This window comes from Globicephala melas, chromosome 3 (genome assembly GCF_963455315.2).
Source record: "Globicephala melas chromosome 3, mGloMel1.2, whole genome shotgun sequence".
Classification (NCBI taxonomy): Eukaryota; Metazoa; Chordata; class Mammalia; order Artiodactyla; family Delphinidae; genus Globicephala; species Globicephala melas.
This window is the reverse complement of record NC_083316.1, coordinates 38,826,017-38,847,730: the sequence shown is the minus strand read 5'-3', so window position 1 is coordinate 38,847,730 and position 21,714 is coordinate 38,826,017. Positions and strand designations below refer to the sequence as shown.

Sequence of the window (21,714 nt, the reverse complement as noted above, 5' to 3'; positions counted from 1 at the left end):
AGAATTCAGAGTAATAAGGGGAGGGAGGATCAAAGATAATGGCAAACAGGAGGAATTTCATTAGAAGAGCACCGCTCAAAATTCGATCTCCAGAGGTGTGCAGGGAAAAGGAGAGTATGTGCAGAAGATGGTTTGCAAACAAGAAGACATTTCAGCTACACATTTTAGAGCACATGCTGAGGAGTCTAGAAGGGAACACACCTTTCCTATGAATAATACAAGAACTGGAATGCTATCGACCCATCAATCCATTCTCAGCCATCAGGCAACATATATCTTGAATCTAGCAAGTGAACCCAAATCATTCAACACTTCCCTCCCAAATTACTGTACTTAAATTCGAGCTGTGGACTTCAGAACAGACTGACATCTATATATGTAAAACATTATCTCCCCACACACAAACCTAATCTTAGAAATAAATGTCAGGATGAAAAACCATCGCAAAGATGTGTGCCTCACTTAAGTACCTCTATTGCATTCAACCCCTAAATAAAGTTTTTTTCCAAGTCCTAATGTTTTCAAAAGTGTCTACTAAAGGCTATGGCTGGGAAAGGGAACTTAATGGTTTTCAAACCAGGGCTTGGGCTATCCGTAACTCCGCACTCCTGATACCAATATCCATGTTGTACCTGCCATCCTTGCACTTATTAGTCGCCTCAGGTATGACGGTGAGCAAATAGGAAAATCAAAGACAGGCGAATAGAAACAGTGAATCGGAATCTGAAAAAGTCAAGTCTGGTGCAAGAGATTAGAGGAGAGAGACGGGACAGAAAAGAAAAAGAAGAAGAAGGAGAAGGAGAAGAAGAAAAAAGAGAAAAAAGGCCTTTCTTGGAGAAGATCCGTGTGAGATAAGACATAACTCCTGTTTTTCTCCACAGATGACTACAAGCCATTATTACTGCGGCCAAATTATTACCCCTCTGTCAAGAATTAGACACAACAATCAAAGTAATCAACGGGCATGTCTAATGCACTGTAACATTTTCAATGCAAAGTTTGTTTTCTCTCTGGCCCCACCACGTTAGAGCCTGTAATTAACCCCTTATGTAGGACAAAGCCAAACAAAAGCCTAATTGAGGCTCTTTCCCGACTTGCGGCAGGTTTGGAGAGGGTGAAAGCGACTTGAGAGCTGGGGAGACGCGGGGCTCCCGGGGCTCCAGCCCGGCCTCCACCCCGCTCGCCGTCAGGGGTCCTAAGGGGCGCACGCCACGAGACACACGATTAGGGTACGTTAGCTTTCGTATTTATTACGAGTTGTCAGATGTTTAAAAAGGCATTACACTGGCGCGTACAAATGCATTCAGTCTGTAGAGAGCCAAAGTATCATGGGGGGAGGGGGAGGGGAGGAGACAGGGTGGAGCCCCAAATCCTTACTCTACACCCACAAACGAACCGAGAAGCCTGATTTCGAACAGGGCCATTTCTCCTTCCCTGGGTTCTGGTTCTGGCCCAGGAGCCGCTGCTAAACGCCAGCGGGCAAGGTGTTAAGAGCTCACGTCCACGAAACTCCGACCGCACGCAACCCGGATTCCTGCCCCTAGAAGGCGGTTCCCCACCTAGCCCTCGCCGCGCCCCTCCACCCTAACCAATCACCCTCGTAAGGTTTTGGGGGTCTGAGTTAAGGGAGAAAGAGAGAAGGGGAGGGGGGTAGGAAACAAGTTGGAGACGGTGGGGAAGGAGAGGCAAGAAAAGACACCCACTGACTGGTCTGGGAACTGGTGAGAAAACTCCCCTCTCTCCGTCTGGTCTTCCTGCGCAAATAAAGCAGCATTTCTCAAACGGCTGACAGCCGCCACTGGTAAATAATGATCATACTTCACTGGCTAGGCAGAAAGCCTCTCTTTTAGCGAGAGCTTATACTTGAAATATGGGTCATTTCAACGATCCTAAGCAGAAGACTTTGGTATAAAGCACTCTAAGGAGATAAACATAGTGACTCAGGATCAAAATCCATTTTAAGCAGGACCCTCTTCCTATTTTGGGTGGGGTGGAGTGGGATGGAGGGTGGGGCAGGAAAAGAGACAGGAGGAAAGAAAGGTGGGAAACAGGACAGAGGAAAGCATCTCATTGTCAAAAAACCAGTAATATTATCACAGCTGAGAGCAAAAGGCTTCCAACCAGTTTTGATCCAACTATTGAAATGCAAACTTGCAAGTTCCACCTTAACTATCTGCAATAAAATATCACACCTATTATATGTCAGTTTACCCCGATTCACATGCAGTCTTTAATTTCAGACATTTTAATGACTTACTTGTAAACATATAAAAGAGGGACCCTGGATCATTGTGTTTATTTATTTATCTATGCCAAACATTTATTGGTGAAATAGTCCTGAAGATATAATTCTACATATGGCGCTTTGATTTCACATAATATTTAAGAAAAAAGACAAAACACATAGAATTAGACATATAATTCAAAGACCACGGTACAACCTTTATCTTTTTTTTTTTTACTTCAGCAAACAAAACATAATGTCAAATGACATGAAAAGTGGCAAGTCTTCCGACAATAAATAATAAATTACTTTATAATTTTTGCAATGCAAGAGCAAACAAAAAAAAAGTTTCCTTTTTTTCCTCTTTATTTCCAGAGAGAGCGAAAACAGTCATTTTAACCAATAACTATACACATCTTTGGGGGAAAAGTTCTTGGACAGACACAAGTCAAACACAATCCCGAGACGCTTGTGGCAAAATAGAGGTAACCTTGTTGCAATGCTTTATAAGTTGGTTTTTAAATCTGAATTCAAAAACCTTTAAAGTCGCTTCAGACTTCTTGATAGAGGATGGATCTCAAAAAAAAAAGAGGGGGAGGGGCAAAAGGAAAAAAGAAATCAGCTACAGGACATGCTAGAGACCCAGGATTTCAATTAACCCCTTGTTCAAGTCAACTAAAAACATCGCAAACCAACGCAGCTCCACCTTCCTGAAAGGACTCTTTCAGCCAAAGAGGCCAGTTTCTCTTTCTGCTCATTTGCTGGAGCTCCTGTTTGGCAAGGCAATGACCAATATAGAAACAGCACCATTCAGAATAAGATGGACTAGAAAATCTCTATTTCTGCTTTTCTCTAGATGTGCAGTGAAATGAAAATGCCTTTTTTGAGATCCTTGAATATAAATCCTCTACGTTTTAAAAACGTCTTTTTTTTTCTTCAGTACTCCTAAGGTCATTGGATAGCATTATGTTGGGTTTGGGTTTTGTTTGTTGTTTTAATTCTAGTAAAATCCCATGATTGTCTTCACAGTGTTGCTACCATATCACCTTGTCATTAAAACAGACTTCGTGCGTTTCATGGAGCATTCATTTCTTGATTCAGTTTTTATTGACTGGGTCGTTAAATACTTTTGTTTCGGAGTTCAACATTATAATTTCCCACTTTCTCCAACAGGGAAAAAAATACATCTGAATGAATGTTCCTCATGCCTCAATTGGACTGGCTACCATGCTGTTAGGTGTATCTGGGAGCTGAGAGGACATCGACGCCACTTCACTGCCAGTGGAATTAGAACCCGGTCCTCCTTCTGAAAAATTGACCTGCATAGAAGGTTAAGAAATGAATAAAGGAGGCTGTGATCGTATTCACAAAAGGATTATAAACTTGTCCTGTGTGTGTGTGTGTGTGTGTGTGTGCGCGTGTGTCTGTGTGCAGAGACAGATATATAGATAGAGATATCCGCACATATAATTGAATTTTAACAGGCTTAAAGAAAGCCTGCAAGGAAAAGAACTTGGGAAGAAATCCTCTCGCTTTCCCATCTTCCAAGAGATCTCTGTTTTAACTGAAACTGAATTCCCAACATTATGTTGCATTAAATTATTTAAGAACAAATGTGTTTCCCACTGTAAAATGGCATCGCAACTCTACCATGCATGCTCGAAATAAAATTATCCTGCTGGCTACGTGTTGCCCTGGGAGCAGGCGAGTTCTCAGTCTCTAGGCGTCAAAGCCTCTCTTCTTGAGTTGGAAAATCCATAACACGCCGCTCAGATCGTGTGACGGGAGATTCAGAGGAGGCTCCACAGAACAGTGATTAACTCCTCAGAGGGTTCACAGCGTGGCCTTTCTTCCTTGTTGTTGGTCCTGCTGCCTTTTGGCCTCTTTCTCTCTTTCAATCAGGCTCTTCCTTCCGAGAGGAGACCCATATATTATAACGTCATCCACATTATAAATATCTGGCTCCTTCTCTTAAGCCGAAAGTATTGTGTTGCTGTTGTAAACCTTCTTCTCCACTCTGCTCCCAACACCTCCCCATCCTCGGCTTCCCTTCCACTGCTCTCAGCTGACACTAAAGTTTCAGGAGGTGCAAACACTCGGCTGCCCTGAACCCTCCCCTTACCTGCCTTCTATGATCCAAATAACTGGTAAGATTAGCCTGACATTAAAAATAATTTCTTTTTCCTAATTCCGGGGTCTACCTTCCTTGCTATCTTATTGAACTTTCCCACTGTGAAGCCAAGGGACTTCTCAAATCTGCCTCCTCTAGACTGGCCCACTTTCAAACAGACACCTGGGCCAAGCCCTTTTAACGCCTGCCTGTGGCCCATTACCCAACTGTTGCCACAAAGAAAGAAAATGCCCTCCAGGTAAATGTGAGGGGAAAAAGTTAACCTCAATTCAAGCTTTATTTTCAAAGAAAGGAACAAGTTTTTCGGATGGATCTTGTTTTATAGAACAAGATCCTACAGGGCTGTTTATTACTTAAGAAGAAAAACCGTATGTGTACATATATCATCTCACAAAAGATATATACTTAATAATCTTAGTTATCTTCACCCAGGTGAAAGGTGAGTTGAGTTTTCTCTTCTCTGGATGTGTAGAAATATTAACACGGAAACCGGTTTTCACATTATTATCTCTCTGATTGGTAGAACTCAGGTTCCTTTTGCTATACATGCCCCACAGTATGTGACTGTGTAGGATATTTGAACTTACATACTAAAAAAATGTTTAAGCACTCCTACATTTTAGATTAAGATATAGTCCCAGAAAGAGATATAGTCACAAAAGTATCAATCATATCTTTGAATAACTGAACTTTTTATTGATATATTTGAATAGTGCAGATGGGTGCCTGCTGACCATTGATAGTAACATTGATTATGTATTACAACATTGATTATTATTACAATCACCTTGATTTAGGTCCTTAACTATACCATGCTCTAGGAGCTGAGAAGGGAGTGCATTTACTGGCTGCTGATCAAAATGCCAAGGTGATCTCTAATGTCCCTTCTGACGCTACAAGTCGAAGATGTATGATTCTGCAACCCAGGATACCTTCCCACGCGTGTCTATTTAGTTAGGCACCTTGAAGTTAATCCCTCAGAACAGGCCTGATTGATAGAAAATTCAACCTATATGGTCAAACTATGAACTCTCACAGAAAAGACTGACAAGAGGTCTGTTTTCCTTGAGTGCTTCCCTCCTCTCTCCAACACACCCCCTTCGTCTCTCCCCAAGCCTGGGGTCGGGGAGCACCCTCCTCCCTAACCCCCCAGAATCTTTCCTTGTGTGACAGTTTAACCAGAATCTCCTTTCTTTGGCGATTCAGCCTCCCCACTCTGGGAGCTGACACTTACCAGTTGCTGAAAAGCCGGCTGATCTATGTCACTCTGCAAGGCGAAGTCACTCAGTACTTTCCAAGGCGGCTGGTAACTTTGCACCTCCACTGGGTTTGCCTGTAAGCCACCGTCGTGTCTCTCTGGACTGGCAGCCACCATGGGAGTTCCTGTCATCCCCTGGATATTCTGTGAATAGGTCCCCCCCCCAAGCCCAACATGTTAATGAGCAAACTCCCTCCCTCCATTGTCTGTGCAGGCTAAGCAAATATACCCTGGTATTATCTTATCTATATAGTGGCCTTTATTGACTCAGTTAATCTGCTGTGCGTATGGATATTAGCCAGGGTTCAGTTTTGTGTTATTACGTTTTGTTCTTCTGTTTCTGTGGGCTGGACTATTAGGTCTGCTTGGACCTTATTAAGTGAAATTCTGTTTCGACTTTCTTCTTTCCCTTTAAATTCACTGTTAATCCCAATTCCACCTGTCTGCCTTTCCAGGCCATAGCGTCTCAGTGGAAAGCTGAGGCAGGATAGGCCTCCCTTCAGCCTCTAGACATGATGATTTTCTGGGCAGTTTGTTAGTCAGATCTGGGGGTAGATTTTCTGCAGGCAATTCTCTGGGAGCCAACCCCGACTCCCAAGCACTTGGGTCAGGCCACTATTGTGCTATTATGCACTAACCAACTTAGAAAATGCCCTGGCCCAGGCTTGGCCAGTCTGTCAAATTTAATGACAGCACGTTTTATGGCATTTAAAAATAGGGCCTAAGCCGTAAAAAGCAAAAAAAAAAAAAAAAAAAAAAAAATTGCTGGTTGGTGGGGGGAAGAAAGAAACTCTTTAGTTTAACTTAACCAGGAGGCCTGCCAGTTGGGTGCCGCTCTGGGCCAGGGATGATTGTGGGTAATAGTGCCAGGGGCCTGACATCTCTGGAGACCTGGGCTTGACCTGGAGCAGAAGGTGCCCTGTTTTCACGGGTCACCTTGGGGCCTTTCGCCCACCTGGGGGCTCTGCTGCAGGCTGCGCACGGGGGACACCGGGATGACCCTGGATTAAAAAGGAAGCCAAGGAGTTGTCCCTTCCTCCTCTCGGCTGCCTGAGGAACTGATGACCGGAACTTTGGCAAAACCAGCGCCAGGCCTCACTGCCCACGGAGGGGGAGACGGCCCTTCCGGATCCGGGATGGGGCGAGGCTGAAGGGCACGAGCCCACCCCCGCGGGCTGGGGCCTCCCGGAGCAGCGCGGGCCGCGGTGTGGGCGCTGGGCCGGGCACCGGTGGGGGGGCCTCTCCCCGGGGCAGGGGTCGGGGGGAGGGGCCAACAGTGCCGGGTCCTGCTCCGGAGCCGGAGGGAAACGGCGCCGGCCCACCTGGGCAGCCGGCACGCACGCCTCCTCGGCTTCCCCTCTCGTCCCCTGCCCGGGCCCCAGGGCCACTCACAGTTTTGTCATTGGGTTGCTGCTGCTGGAGCTGCTTCATCATGATGCTCCGCTTCTTGTCCTTGCACCGCTTGTTCTGAAACCAGACCCGGATCACGCGGGGACTGAGGCCGGTCATCTCCACCAGTTGCTCCTTCATGAGCGCGTCGGGCCGGGGGTTGGCGGCGTAGCAGGTCCGCAAGGTGTGCAGCTGCTTCTCGTTCAACACAGTCCGCACGCGGGTGGTCTTCTCTGGCTGCTTGTGGACGTGGGGCCGCAGGGCCGGCTGCCGGGCGGAGATGGGCTCGGCTGCGGGGCAAGGGGTGCCGTGAGCGGGCCGGGCCGCCCGCCCGCGCCGCTCCCGGACAATGGGCAGCTCTTTGCAGCCTCGACAGACAAAGCAGGGGCGGCAGAGGTGGGGGTAAGGGGCGCGAAAGAGAGAATAAAATCTCGCTCTCTAATATCAGAGGTCAATGCTCAGTAATCCGGGCCCGGAAAGCAGCCTTCGCCCCTGCTCGTGTCAACATGGAGTCAGCAAAGGGGCGCACGTCTCAGGGCCTGTCCCCCTGCTCACAGCAAGGGCGGCATCGTTCTGCCTTGTTTCTCCTCCCTTTACGCCTTTTCTAGTACCCGGACTGGGCCCAGGTTACACCGAGTCCACACAGCCCCCCACCCCCAACGCACAGGCGGTACTAGGGAAAGAAACGCAGAACCCCAGTGACAGCCAGAGACACTACCCCAGCGGGATGCCTGCAGCGCAAAGGCTGAGGAGGATTCTGACAGAGAGCTTGAACTTCAGTCCCCAGGGTACAATTATATCAAGGGGATAAAGAAATTCGGGATTTCGGCCATCTCTCCAGGCTTTGATCTTTCTTAGTCTACCTGGATCTACTAAATCTACCTGGATGTTCCTGATGTGATCTGATCCCAAGAAAAGGAAAATCGAAACTCTTTAGAGCTGCCTGGCCTCTAGAGAAAAGACAGCTGGGGAGTGTTCTGGCTCCTGACTCCCTCCCAATACTTCGGCCTCTTCTGTGCTTCCCACAGCAGAGCACAGGTTGCACCGAACAGAATTTGCCACCTCTGGCTTTGCCCCCCTGCAAGCTAAGTCACAAATCCCCCAGGACAGAATTCTTAGAGCTGCCAGAGAGCAGAGGAGGAAGAGTTGTAGTTTTCTCACAGCCAGAACTCAGGGCGAATTGACACTTTAAAAATGCACAGGGCAGATCTATCAAGACCAGAAAGCAGGTTAGGAAACGTTGTCTGCCTTCTTACCTGTGGCCCCCCTCCTGGCCAACCTTGCTCTATTTCTACTCTCCTTCCTGGGGCAAGGGCCCTCAGATCTGTTTGTTACAAATCTTGCACTTTCCAGGACCCCCGGGGGTCAGGTCAACACCTATGGGGTCAATTTAGTGTCACAGCAACAGGGCCGAAGATGAAATTCTCACCAAATCAAGTAGAATGAACGGTTTAAAGAGGGAGGCTCCCTTTCAAAGGCAATTACTGCAGATAAGCTAGTGGACAGTTTTAAATTACGGCTCCGTGTGAAGGCTTGCAACTATTAAAACTGTATCTTTTCAGGCCCACTCTCTCACAAAGGGATACAAATAAATTTTTAAAGTATTTTCTAGTGGGGGGGGCAGTTTGCAAGGGAAAAGGAATTGAGAGGCTAAATAACTTGAGGCCACCTAAGCTTCCTTCATTGGGTTAAAGGAGGAAGCTCCAGGGGCCCAGAGCTCCACCCCTTTAATTAGGCAGCTGCGGGGAGAATACCTGGCGGGGAGCTGAAGCCCGTTTTCAGTAAGCCGCGTTTTGGAGGCCAAGGTGAACTGGAAGTACTGTTTGGGCGTGTGCAGACACGTGTGCCCAAGCGGTGTACATTCACGGGCACCCACATCTAGACACACAGACGGGTAGCTGTGCTGGGGGGAGTCAAGGGAGACAGTGAGGGCATTGAACCTTGCTGCGAAAGAGTGAAGCGCGGTGCAAACCGCACCCAGAACCCTCCGTCTCCGACCGCAGCAACCGCCGCAAGGGTCCCAGGGTTGCTGCGGCCGCTGGCGCGCTGGCAGGGGTGGCGCTGGCCTCGCCTGGCGCCTGCCTTCCCGAGGAGGGCCTCCCTCCGCGCCCAGAAGTACCTGCCATTTGCAGCGGCCGCGCCGGGTGCAGGGGGCTGAGCGGGTCGCCGGCGCCCAGGCTGGCCCTCTCCACCACGTCGTGATCCGCGCGGCAGAAGAGCCCGTCCTCCCGCAGCGCGAACTCGTCCCCGGGGATGAGCTGGCGGCTGCAGGCCACGCAGCGGAAACACTCGATGTGGTACACCTTGGAGCGGGCGCGCATCACGAAGTCGTTCTTGCTGAAGCCGATGCTGCACTTGGCGCATTTGATCCCGTACAACCTGCGCGGGGGCCGGGCCCGGGGCGGGAGGGAAGCACAGAGAGAGGTGGTCACTTCAGGCGGGCGCTGCCCCCGACCCAAGGTCGCTGGCAACCTCGGCCACAACGCCCTGAGACACTGAAATCAGCATTCGCAGACAAGCTGGGAATGGGAGGGTGGAAATGATTAGATTTCTCTCGTTTCCCGCTCCATTTCCCTTTCCTATGAGCTTCTGTGTCTCGATCCGTACCTCTTAGTTGAAAACGCCCAGTCCAAACCATCGAAAAATGTTTGACGTGTTGGAAGCCTGGGCCGCTGCTCCAGCGACCAGTCCAGGGTGACCCTTGCCGCTCTTGGCAGGAAGGGGTCCAGGGGGACTCGGGAGTCACTGGCCCCAAATTTTTGCCTCCCTATCCCCCAATTTCTGCTGCTAGAAACGTCTCTAAAACTGCAACTCAAATCCTCCTTTCAAAAGAAAATGAGGTTATGGAATGAGATTGTCACCCCACTCGGTTTGAAAACACACAAATGCACAGGCAGAAGAACAAAATGAAACCTCTGAGGGTTTCCAGAGCCCTTTCTGCACAAGCCCACTGCACTTTTCCCCAGCTAAAGATCTTTTCCGCAGGCAGCAATGTTAACAGAAAGTTTCCTCTCCCTTCCTCCTTTTATTATTATTTTAAAAATCTGCTTTGGTTCCCTCCATCTTTTTCAATTTGCTGAAGCATCTACCTTTATTTCAGTTTGTTTGAGAACCCTGACCAGACAGAAAAATGAAAAGACCCACTCCTAAGGTCTTCCTCGCTGCTGACCTTTCTTTACCAAGAGACAATCCTTGTAGGTTTCATCTAGAGGCTCTGCCCTGGCCCCCTCTCCGCGTTATCACTAATAACCAAAGCAGGAGCGTTCCTACAAACAGAGAGAATGGAGGAGAGGAAAAGACCTACACAAAGGGGGGTAAGAGGGGGAGCCTCGCTCCCCCAAGGGGGGAAAGGCATTCAGAAATCTAAACGGTCTCTCTGTTCTGCTTTTACAACTACAGGATTTCAAAGGGACACACACACTTGCACGCGCATACACACACACAGTTGAAAGAGTGGAGAAGAAAATGTAAAAGCGATTGGTTCCTTCCACTAACGTTTAGCCAGAATTAGGCACAAGCAGGTCTGAATACAATTGAGTAAAACACTATTTCCACAGGAGTAAAGCTACTGCTGGGGTTGAGAAGTGAGCTCTCCCTCTCCAGAATCTTCAGTTCACAAACCAATCAAGTAAACAATTGAAAATGGCTCATTTGTCAGAGGTTAGAAGGTAGATTCAAAAGTTTTCCCTCCCTCCGCCTACTCTATGTGAGATCTTCCACTTCATAGGATGAGGACTTTACCTTGCCTGTGACCAAACAATTTGGAAAATCCCTCCCCCTTCCTCTAGCTCCCCACTTCCCCTCTTTCCTCCCGTTCTCCTCCCCCACCATCAAAGTATTAATAAACTTTTTTTTCTGCACTGTTCAGCTTTATTAAAATTACACTCTCCACTTCGTGGTTTTAAAATAAGAAAAAATACTGCACACTAAGTGAGCAGGAAAAAATTGTAACTGCATACTTAAATCACAGCTAAACTTTAAGGTTAAGTTCTAAGCTCCATAAACTCTATGACTTACAGAGCTAATTACTTGTTAACAGCCACTGGAGAACTTATTTAAAATATAATATTTTGATATTATTCGACATAATAACGAATCGACATAATAACGAGGGTGTTCTCTCTTCTGTTTTGTTCTTAAAACAATAATATTTTCTTTGGAAATTCTACTTCCTTCCTAAGGCAGAAAATGAAGTTTCTGACATATGTATACACAAGTCAGAAAATTTGAGATTGGCAAAGCATAAAGTTTAGACGCAGAATAAATTGAAAGAAAAAAATTCAGAAAGTTCCTTATGTGGTTTTATTCTTGACAGTAAGGGCAATTCGCTCATTTTATCAGTTACCAGATTTTAATATGAGAAAGGAAGCTGTTCAATTATCTAAATATACCAATTGTTCGTAGACAGATGATGGGCAATTTGATCTGCTCTGTCTAATTCATCAGCTCAGATAAGATAAGAAAGAAGACAGTCAGATGTCACCAAAGGGTTAATATTTAAAAAGATTAAATTTCCGGTCTTTTTTTACAGAGAATATTTGGGTTGGTTTTTAAATTTTCCAGGCAGGAGTCCTTACCCTAAAAGTAAAAGGGCAATATCTCTATTTGCTCTTTCAAAGTACATCTCTAAATACGCTTAGGTCAAACTATTTCACCTATTGCATTGACATCTCCGAAGAATCTGGAAGTTACTAATAAAATACTTAATTAAAATAAATAAAAAAGAAAAAAACATTGCATGATACAATAAAAACCAACCAACCTTTTTTTTTTAAGTTTAGAAACTCCAACTTTTCCATCTTGATTTTTTTTGTTTGTTTTGGAAGGGGGAGGGTAACAGAGGAAAATAATTTGAGCATCACAAATTCCAAAAGCAATTATACAAGCTTCAATGCCACATAATTTATGGGAACCACTATCGAGTTTCGCGGGGGTTTTTTTCCCTCTAAAAAGTAAAATGAACAGCATAGGTTAATTTACATATTACACTTACGAGGGTAACTTTTGCACGCTGGAATCCATTAAGGCAAACTTCACCAAAGGACAAAGCCACACAAAATAATAAAGAATGGGGAGAGAGAGGGAAATCTCACAAAATTAAGGAAGCAGTATAAATGGCGTACCTGATATAATCTCTTTTACAGTAGGTTTTCCCATCTCTAACAAAGCACGTACAGCTCTCGTCCAAATACTGATTACACTCCGCACATTTCAAACATGCCGCATGCCATTCCAAATCCGGAGAAACCCTCAGAATATACTGATCGTGAATTTGATTGCCGCAACCAACACATAGGGAAATCAGACGTTTTTCTGAAATGAAAATAAATACATGATTGACTAACCGTTTACTTCCTACAGAGATAAACACACTTTTAGTGTCGTTCTCTTATAGGGTGTACTCTGCGAGTTTTTTTTTTTTTTTAAGAGTATTGCACTTTGGGATGGTAATTGGAGTGTGCCATCAAAACCCTGACTCACTTTTAAAAGGAGGTGGAATATATGTAAAATGCAGATTTGAATAGTCTACATTTGTAAGCCTAGCACGCAATCAAACCCGTTCATTTTGTATTTCTTTTTCCTCCCTCCTCCCTCTTTGCCATAATCATTGGGAAAGATTATGGATAAGTCAAGTCAAAGAAAAGGTTTTGACTAGAAGCGTTAAGTGAACGCAGGGATGTCTATATTTTCCATGAAGCACGCTCTTAAATAGCACATAGGACTGGAAATTGTTAGCAAGAGCAGACATCAATACAGTTGTCATTCGTTGTTCTCTTTTGCAAGTCTAATGCTAATTCACATCTCCGGGTATTGTACTTGCAGGCGGACCTTTGCAACAGAATAACCTTCTCGGAGAGCTCAGGATTCCCGAGGAGGAAACCACCGCTTAGCACCAGAAGGCTAGGGTTTTGGAGGGCACGCAGGCGAATTCAAACACAAGGTACGATCAGTTTCCCGAAGATCAGAACCGACAGCAAGCATGCAGGCGTGGCGGCAACACGAAAAAGCCACCTTCTCTCTCTCTCTCTCTCTCTCCAAGCAATGACTCGAACTCCGAAGAGCCCTTGGCACCCTTGCCTGAGAGAGACCCCCGCACAAGAACAGCACACCGAGCCCCACAAGGTAAAATCGCCTCTTACTTTTTGGTGGATCTCCCATGTCTCCCATATCTGTAACAGGGAGTAATGTCCACAGTGAAATGGTGGTTGTACAGTTGGTGACCAGCCCACAGAGAGGATGCTGGAGCTGTGGCTAAGTGGGAAACAGTGGCCCCTAGGGTTGCCAAGGCTGAGAGAGCCGCTGCCCGGCTGCGCCGCGCCCTCGCGGATCGGGGAGTCCAATTTAAGCCGGCGGAGCTGGCGGAGCGGAGGCGCTGCGGCGGCGGCTGACTCGAAGCGGCTCGGGCACCTCTCTTCCTTATCTCTTACTCAAACTTCTCTGCTCCAACTCAGCTCCATCGCCATTGGTCTGACGCAGCGCGCGGGGACGTCAGGCGAGCGCCTCGCCCATTGGCTGCGGGGCGTGCGGCGCAGCTGTTCTGATTATCATATTTCAGCCTCGCTGCTGCCGTGCGCCACTGACCGCTCAGCGAGCCGGCGGGAGAGGATTAGGGCTCCCGAGGCGAGTTGCTCGGGGCTCAGGCCGCTCTCCCCCGATGCTCGGGCTGCCCGGCCGCTCTGGCTTTTGGCTTCCTTCTCCTCCTCCTCCTGCCCCCTCCCTTGCTCCTTCTCGGCAGTGCCGCCAGCGCCCTCGCCTCCTGTCGCGCTGCTCCTCCGCCCTGCGCTCCTGGGGTCCCCGCAGTCCGGCTGGCCGTGTTGCGCGCTGGGCTCACTTTTCCGCCGCCGGTGGCGAGTGGCTGGTGGGTAGGTCTTCCTGATGAAGAGGTCCTTCCCGGGCTTTAGGAAGAGGGGCGACTTGGAACAGGCCGTTTTCCTCGTTTGGTTTCGCGCTTTGGCGCACAGCTCCGGGCCTGGCCGGGCTTTGCTGCCGGGGCGGGTGAGTTCCCGAACTGGCTGCGCGTAGCGCGCTGGGAGCTGGCTAGGGGAAGACGAACCGGTCATGGGATGAATAGACCCAGAGGAATTGTTCGCTGCTGCTACCCCACTACCCCGTTATCCCTGACTTCAGATCTCCAGAAACGTGGGGGGTGGGGGGAAGGGGCGCTTCGTGCCTAAGCGGAAAATCAGGTTGGAAGCGCACAGGTAAAACCAAGCTGACTCCGCGGACTACTCTCTCCTTCCGACCCGCGAGGTCGGCTTTGCAGTTTAGAATTAGGAAGTGCACTAACCCGAAGCCTAAGTGCAAAGTGATCGGCCAGTAGTTTAAAGTTTGCAAAGTGAATATAGCCTGTCCAGTTCCTCTCTCTTCTGGTTTCCTGCCCTTTGTTTTTAAGCAAACGTGTACAGTTAGCTGGTGGTGTTTGATAATTGTAAGGACAAGTCTCCACGTCTCTCTAGAGATTTTAAAAATGCGTCAGTCTAAGGGCGTGAGTTAGGGAGAGGTCCAACAGAAGAACAGCGAAATACCTATTTCCCTTCACTGGGTGTGTTTATCTAATCATTTTCTCTCGGGAAACAACCTGGAGAGAGAAGAGTGTTGGCTGCAACTCGCCGGTAAATAACTGTTTTTAATAATTTCTTACATGTTCCCGTCATATCTTAACCATCTCCCCAAAAGAGTCACAGGAAGGCCACGAAGACTCCCCCCACCGCACTCCTCCAAAACTCCTGAATAGCTATTCCTTATCTAATGTGACTGCCAGTTTTATCTAAAAAGGCCCGCAAACGCACGCAGTAGTAGGTTTAATTTCGGTGTTTAATTTCGGTTGCCTTGAGAAAACCTGGTGTGTTAGGAAACTCCGTTCTTTGTATCATTCGCCAGATCTAGCCCTTGATAACAGCCGTGAGCCCTCAGCCGGTCTCAGTGGCTCGGTTTACAGGGATATGCTTCTCCAGAGCGCAGAGAGAAACTAAGATGCTGAATTTCCTCCTGATCTGGCTGGGGCTTTGCCAAGAACATGCATTTGTTTTGTTTTCTCTCAAGGAAAATTTCTAAATGGATCTCATCCCTTCTGATTTTATTGTATCAATAAGTTATATCAGAGTGCGTGTGTGAAATCGAAAGTTAGAGGTAGGTTGATACATTTACCAGACTGGGGGGGGCGGGGTGGTTTTGGTTTGGGGTCATAGTTTCTAGTCTCGATGGTATTATATGCGTGGAGCCTTTTGTCAGGCTGCTTTTGTAAAACTGATGCTGGTAATGACAACACGAAGCAAATCTTCCCAGCATACGGGTATGTTTCCTGTACAGATAACCAAGCTGACTCTATTTTTTAAAAAGGTACTATATCTCCAGGAAGTAGAGAATTTTAACCAATCATATTCCATCATGCCACCTTTATAACATGGAATTAAACAACGGAAGCTGCCAGGAGCCTGATGACTTATATTTGAGATCCAGAAAGCACCCTCACTATCCATCCTCCTTCAAACCAGCCACACACACAGTGTGGGATTTTAACTCCCTAAACTCATAAGCTATTCTAAAGAATTATTGCTCCTGATGATAGCAAGTCCAAGTAGAAAAGCTGGCATGTGGCTTGGAGGGAAACCGTTAGTAATAGGCAATTTTATCATAATGATGAAGACAAGATGTTTTCCTTTCTTCAGCCCACACTGTTACTGTAAACAAGTATTTTCTTAAGAAGTTTCTAAGCTGTTAGATACCTTCTGTCAAAGGGAGAAATTCGAGGGAACCCAATTATGTTGTTCCATGACGGATGTACTCTGGAGTTCTGTGTGTCTGTAGCTAATACATTTTGCATTAAAATCAAAGTTAGGATAGCAGGCATTATTGTTTCACTTCACCTTGAAGTTCAAGTGCGATCACAGATTATTCCCCTGTTTGTTTAAATGATTTCTATACACACATTTAACGCATCAAATATATCTAAAAAAATTTTGTAATGTTTTTATAGAATACATCAAACTCACATCAAACTGTGATTAGCAATATTTCCGCCCCCCCCCCCCGTATTTGATCACAGGAGCGACCTCTTGTGTTCAAAGGGGGGATTAGACCCTCTCTTGTCAAAAATGGATTCAATTTTGACCTTTGTATATTCTGGTAGGTCAAAAAATCTATCCTTAAAAAGAGCAGTTGTGTGAATCCCGTTGTCAGCTCCTCTACTGGTGAGAGAAGAAAGAATATGAGTTCTTATTAAGTATAGTTCCCATTACCTCCTGGCCATCACAAATACATTTTAGTGTCTTTGAATATAAAAGGGATGCTAAGATTTAGTAAGTTCCACTTGAGTCTGTGGCATCCACCCACATGGACTTGTACACACCTTCCAAAACGCAGCTTTTCCACCTAAAATGCCTGGTGGGCTCTTACAGCTGCGCTTTGTGTGTTGTTGCTTTCTTTCTCTGCTTTGATTAAAATTTAAACACTCCACATCAAACAATGCCAAATACAGATTCCTAAACAAATATCATGTTCTCAAGCTACGTTTCAAATATCTAAATAGGCTTTAATTGCAATTGACAAGTAGCATTACATATTTAGGATTTATTTATTTCCCAACAACTTCTGGCAGATATAAGTGGGTTTTAAGTAGGTTCTTTGGGAAATTATGTACGGTAAGGGGGAAAACTTTTCCCTCCCCAACTAACCAAGATTGGGAAGGAGAGGCGGCTTTGATCAGCTTTCCCTGAACTATGGATTTGTTTGGGAACTTATTCCCAGGGAGGTGATGCTCAGTTTAGCCCACATCAGGATCAGGCTTGAGAATAACAATTGGAATGCCAATCTCCACGAGTAAGGTGTTCAGATATAAAAATATATATATATAACTGAAGGATTTATATTTTCTGATATCCACAAATACATAATTTGGGGGTCAAAATGAAACATGGACATATTTTATTCACCTCAGAAAATAGGTATGGAATATATATATATTTATCCCATTCACACTTTTTGTTTTTACTTATCCTATGTAAGATAGGAATAAGAATAAGGCTATACAAACCATCAGTATCTTAAATCACATCCAAGGGTCAGATAAAATTACAGCTGTATAAAGGGAGTCACGATTAACCATTTATATTCCACCCAGAACCGGGTGTGGATGTTTAGAACTAATTTGCCTCTCTTCCAGTTGCTGGTGCTGGCTTAATGAGGATGAATCAAGAGAATCTGCACTCTAATTTCAGAGAAGAATGGAAGGGATATTCTTTATGTACCATTGGGTATGAAATGATTGTCTTTTTTTCTCTCCTTTTACTTTTTTTTAAAAATAATTCTAAGCAAAGATAATAATAAAGGCAGTTAACAACAACAAACCTTTAGTTGTCATTCTTATTGCCAAGGACTCCTGCTGTGATTGTAGTTTTGTTGAGTGTCAGTTGCTTTATTAACCAGTTAAAACAATCTGGGTGAATTAGCAAGAATTTTCTTCTGCATGCAGAGCTTCTTAGCCTGAATTCAGGTAACCGCTGTGTCTGTCACCAGCGGTTCTGCTATTCTCTACTGGCGGACGGCAGCCAGGGAGGCAGCGTTCATGTGCGGTCTCCTGGTCGGTTCCCAGTCAGGATAGAATTCCACACTCCCGGAAGCGGCGAAGCCGCAAACCTCAGATCAGTCTTGAGAATGCGAGTTTCCGCATCTCATTGCCGGTAGGACTTCGACCAAGCGAGGACAGAAATTTGCACCCTCCCTTTAAAATTGTGCTTTTGGAAACATTTATGATTTCACAAAAGCGCTGGCCATGTCAGGTGAAACCCTTTTCTTCCTTCTTAAAGTTTTTTTTTTCTTTTTTCTTTTTGAAACTCTATGTGACTAGGAACAGGCAATTTTTAACTGGACTGGAGGTCTGTGTGGACCCCAGGTTGGAGTCAGTGAGTGCAATGTGCTAAGAGGTTCTGACCCAAGGACGCACTGAACCCTACCTCTGGCAAAGCCTTCATTAAATGCATCGGATTCTCTCGGGGGTAATTGGAGTCCTGAGGGGCGAAAAAGCTTCTCTCCCAGATCCTGGGCGGTTCAGCTGAAAGCTACCACATCTGTACCGAATCTAGCAAAACACCCACGGGTCCACCCGAGCTCTCGGGAAACCCGGAGCAAGTTAACTCAAGTGTAGTTGATCAAATGACATTCTTTCCGAAAGAAGTGACACCCTTTGCCCCACTGCAATCCTGTCCAACCGGCAGCTCTGAATTTAGCGCCAAAGGATTGATTTCCAACGCGCGATGGAGGTTTACTGGGAACGAGTGGGGGGAAGGGAGGCGAAGGTACCTTGTTGGAGGTCAAGAGGAGGAGGGGCAGCAGAAAATTACCGGCCAAGCGGGGGAGGGAACTGGAAGCCCGGAAATCTACCACTATGCCTCAAATAACCTTCCCTCACGTCTCAGAATTCAGCACTCGAAAAAAACAGCCTCAGTAAGGTGTCCTCGGCTGGAGTCCTCGGGTAGGTTGCGGAGGTGATGTCAAGAGTTATAGCTACTTTCTACGAATAAAACTGGTGGCTAAAGCGTGTCGGGGCCGTTTACTGTATCTGAGAGGAGCGTGGGTGGAGGCTGTTTTTAAGCGGGGGGGGAGGCAATCATTGGTGGCATCTACCGGCAGACTGTGAGCGTAGGAGAGAAGGTGGTTTCGGGGCTGGAGGAAAATCTCCAAACCCCAGTAAATGGCTGGTCAGTTCAGAAGGTATGATGTTAGGGACAATCTTAAAGGTCGACTCCGCGAAGGTGAATGGGAGGATGAGCTCCGGGCGCGTGTACATTTATAGAATTCTCTACGCCTCCAGATCCAGGGTGTTAAGAAAAATCATTAATTCTTTGCGACTTCAGGCTGAGAGGAGAATTTGCTTTGCCCCCCTACCTGCTAAATACCAGCTGAGAAAGGGGCGCAGGAGACGACCCCTTTCAGAAAGAACGTCATTTGATCAACTCAACCGAGTTAATCACTTGCCTCCCGGAAGGGGTCAAGAACGCCATCCCTTCCCCCTGGGGCAGCCGCGCGGCGCGAGGTCGACCGCTCTACCCCAGGTAGCCTCTCATCGAGGGCGCCGGAAACCCTGTCTGACTGTTCTCTGTAGGGCTCAGAGCTTTGCGATCATGTTTCTGGTGTTTCCTAGAACCCCACTCGCCCGCGTTCAAGCAACAAAGGTCGCTAGAAATTTAGCCTGCCCCGAGTCCAAGGATAAGAGGAGCGCGAAACAAAGAGAGCCCCCCCCCCCGCGCCCCACATCTCTGTCTCTCGGCCTCCTCCCTTCCGGATTTCCAACTTGCCAAACCCTGTGCTGGAATCCCCTCCCCCACTCCCCGCGCCCCGTGTTCTGCGCTTAAGGGCATTTTTCAATTTCATCTTCCAATCGAAAGAAGTGGGAAAATCGAACTGAATCTACACCCCCGGCCCTAATTCCTGCTAGACTTGGGAAAAAAACCAACGTCCCGCAGACCTCTTTCCGTCCGGGTTGGCGAGCGCGGCCCCCCGAGAGAGGCCACTCAGTTCCTTAGTGTGAATCTGCTTGTCACGCACCTTTGGGACCAGAGCCCCGGATGGCCTGTCTCTGTCGCGCACTGGTGGGCCCGGGTGGGGACTCGAAAGTAAAAGTGAATCAGGTCGCCTGCCCGCGGTGCCGAGCACTATAAGAGCAGGGGTCTCTGCCTGCCACCTGGGGGCTGCCTGCTGGGAGACCCTGCAACCTCCTAGACCCGAAGAGTGGAGAAGAAAGCAGAATCCGCGGCTGCAGGCTCACAGACTAACCCTTTGGGAAGGTAAAACTTTCAGTGTTAGGTTGCCCTCTTCTCTGTCCATACCCCAATCCCCCGGGCTTCCCCCCCCCCAGATGAATATACTTGTGGAAATGAAAGAATCAAGGTACCATTTTAATTGCTTCAAACCCTTTGTCAAATCATCTCTTTATGCCAGCTGCCAGGGGCTCAACTTGATCTGAGCGCCTACATTCCAGAAAATGGTAAGGACATTCCTTCTGCATTTGCCTTGGTGGCAGCGTCCGGAAAGGATGGTATAGCTATTGATACAGAACATTGGAGTGAGTGGTTTAATTCTTAATATCACCACCAAAATATAGATAGCCCCAAGTATTCGCTGGCATTTTTTTCCAGGTTTATTTTATTCACTTTGTGTGGCAAGTGTTTGAATTGGAAAACGAGGGAAACCCCGCAGCGTAGATTCACTTCTGTGCTCTTCTGTCAGGCGGGGGACCCACATGCGCTGATTAGCCGGAGAAGCGGACTCCTTTGTTGATTTAAGAGTTCATCAGGCAAGAGGTAACAATTACCTTGTTGCGTTTTCTCAATTCTCTGTTGTTGACTTGTATCTGGAATGCCTCCATTGTACAAAATTCAATCCAAAAATGAAAAAAAATTAAGGCAAAAAGGTAACAATGGTAAGACAGATCTATTTTAACTGACTTTGTGTGTGGATTGTATATACCTTACAAATATATGAAAAACATTAAAAGTATATAGCATATGTTTTATGTATAATTATGTGCTAATGATAACATTATTTAATATTTTAATATAATTCCAGAAAGAAATGTTTGAAATGCTGTTTCATAGTACACATAACACCCTCCTTCCAAGAAAATAATTAGCAAGCTTCAAAATAATATTCAGGGTGCTTTGTAATAAGAACAAAATCTGAAGCTTCATAGACCAAAATCCCATCAAACATCATGGTCCATAGCTAGTTTGCTACAGGTTAATTCTATAAAGAAATACCCTTCTGTTTTGCACAGTCTCATTTTATTTCAGTTGTGCATTTAAAGTATGTATTTTACCACTTACTATTCTGAAATTTCCAATCATATCATATCAACAAGAATTAAAATATGAATAAGTCCTAGATAATGCTTAAGGAATGACTACGATTAACTTCTGTGGTTTGAGAGTATTGTGCTCTTCTTTATTTAAATGTAAATATTAATATATTAATATAACTAGATAGTTCACCATCTCATAATTTACAAGACATTCATATAGTGAAAGAGCAAGCATTACTTTCTGTAATGTCTACTTAGGGTCTATTATCAAAATACAGTAATAAGATTCATATGAGTAACCAAAATGTAGCTATCCACTCTGCTATCAGAGTGTTCAGTCTAGTTATAAAAACATTGAACTATTATATCATGTGTGCTCTCACTTGAATGTAGTTAAATTAATGCTTTGTCATTTTTAAGAATCCTCCCCACACTCCCTAGGTATGTGTAATAGCCTAGGAAGATCACTGCATCAACAGTAATGCTAAATCAGATATTATATTATTACCTATAACTAGCATCCTGTTGACTTTCACTTGAATATCAGGACTCAAATCATGTCTTACTTCAGAATGTGGTACAGTGTGCTGTTTTGTCTTCTTGGCTCAGTGTTACAATTTATTATTCACTCTCCTTTTTATGAGCTGCACAAACCATTGGGGATAGTGATGAGAAGTGCTGGATAAGTTTCATTGGCTTTAGAATCTCCTATGTTTTTTGACAAAATAGAAGTCTTATCTTTTTAGGTCTTGATGGCGTGTTTCTTCCAATCCTGAGATGTTGATTTAGCTGTCCCGAACATCACATGACGTACCTCTCCATAATCCTGTACCCAAGTCATTGCAGATCTGCTGACATGATTTTGGATATGCTGTGCCAGGGCAAGTATATTCTTTTTAATGTTGCCAGTAGTGAGG

The 21,714-nt window shown here is 46.0% G+C and overlaps 1 protein-coding gene across 1 annotated transcript; it reads right to left on the bottom strand.

The window, feature by feature from the left end:
• Positions 1–3,426: 3,426 nt before the first annotated feature.
• On the bottom strand, positions 3,427–13,170 carry ISL1 (ISL LIM homeobox 1). Its single transcript, XM_030881945.2, has 6 exons — positions 13,143–13,170; positions 12,126–12,315; positions 9,122–9,381; positions 7,006–7,292; positions 5,590–5,757; positions 3,427–3,543 (listed from the first exon to the last, which is right to left on the bottom strand). The coding sequence occupies exons 1-6, from the start codon at positions 13,168–13,170 to the stop codon at positions 3,427–3,429; spliced, it is 1,050 nt and encodes a 349-aa protein (XP_030737805.1).
• Between the last annotated feature and the right edge of the window lie 8,544 nt (positions 13,171–21,714).

Excerpts from the sequence above, each read along its gene's own strand:
- ISL1 (XM_030881945.2), bottom strand. The coding sequence starts at position 13,170 with ATGGGAGACATGGGAGATCCACCAAAAA. Across the intron at positions 12,316-13,142 it reads CATGGGAGATCCACCAAAAA|AAAAACGTCTGATTTCCCTA; the intron begins GTAAGAGGCGAT and ends TTTTCATTTCAG. Across the intron at positions 3,544-5,589 it reads AGCCGGCTTTTCAGCAACTG|GTCAATTTTTCAGAAGGAGG; the intron begins GTAAGTGTCAGC and ends CCTTCTATGCAG.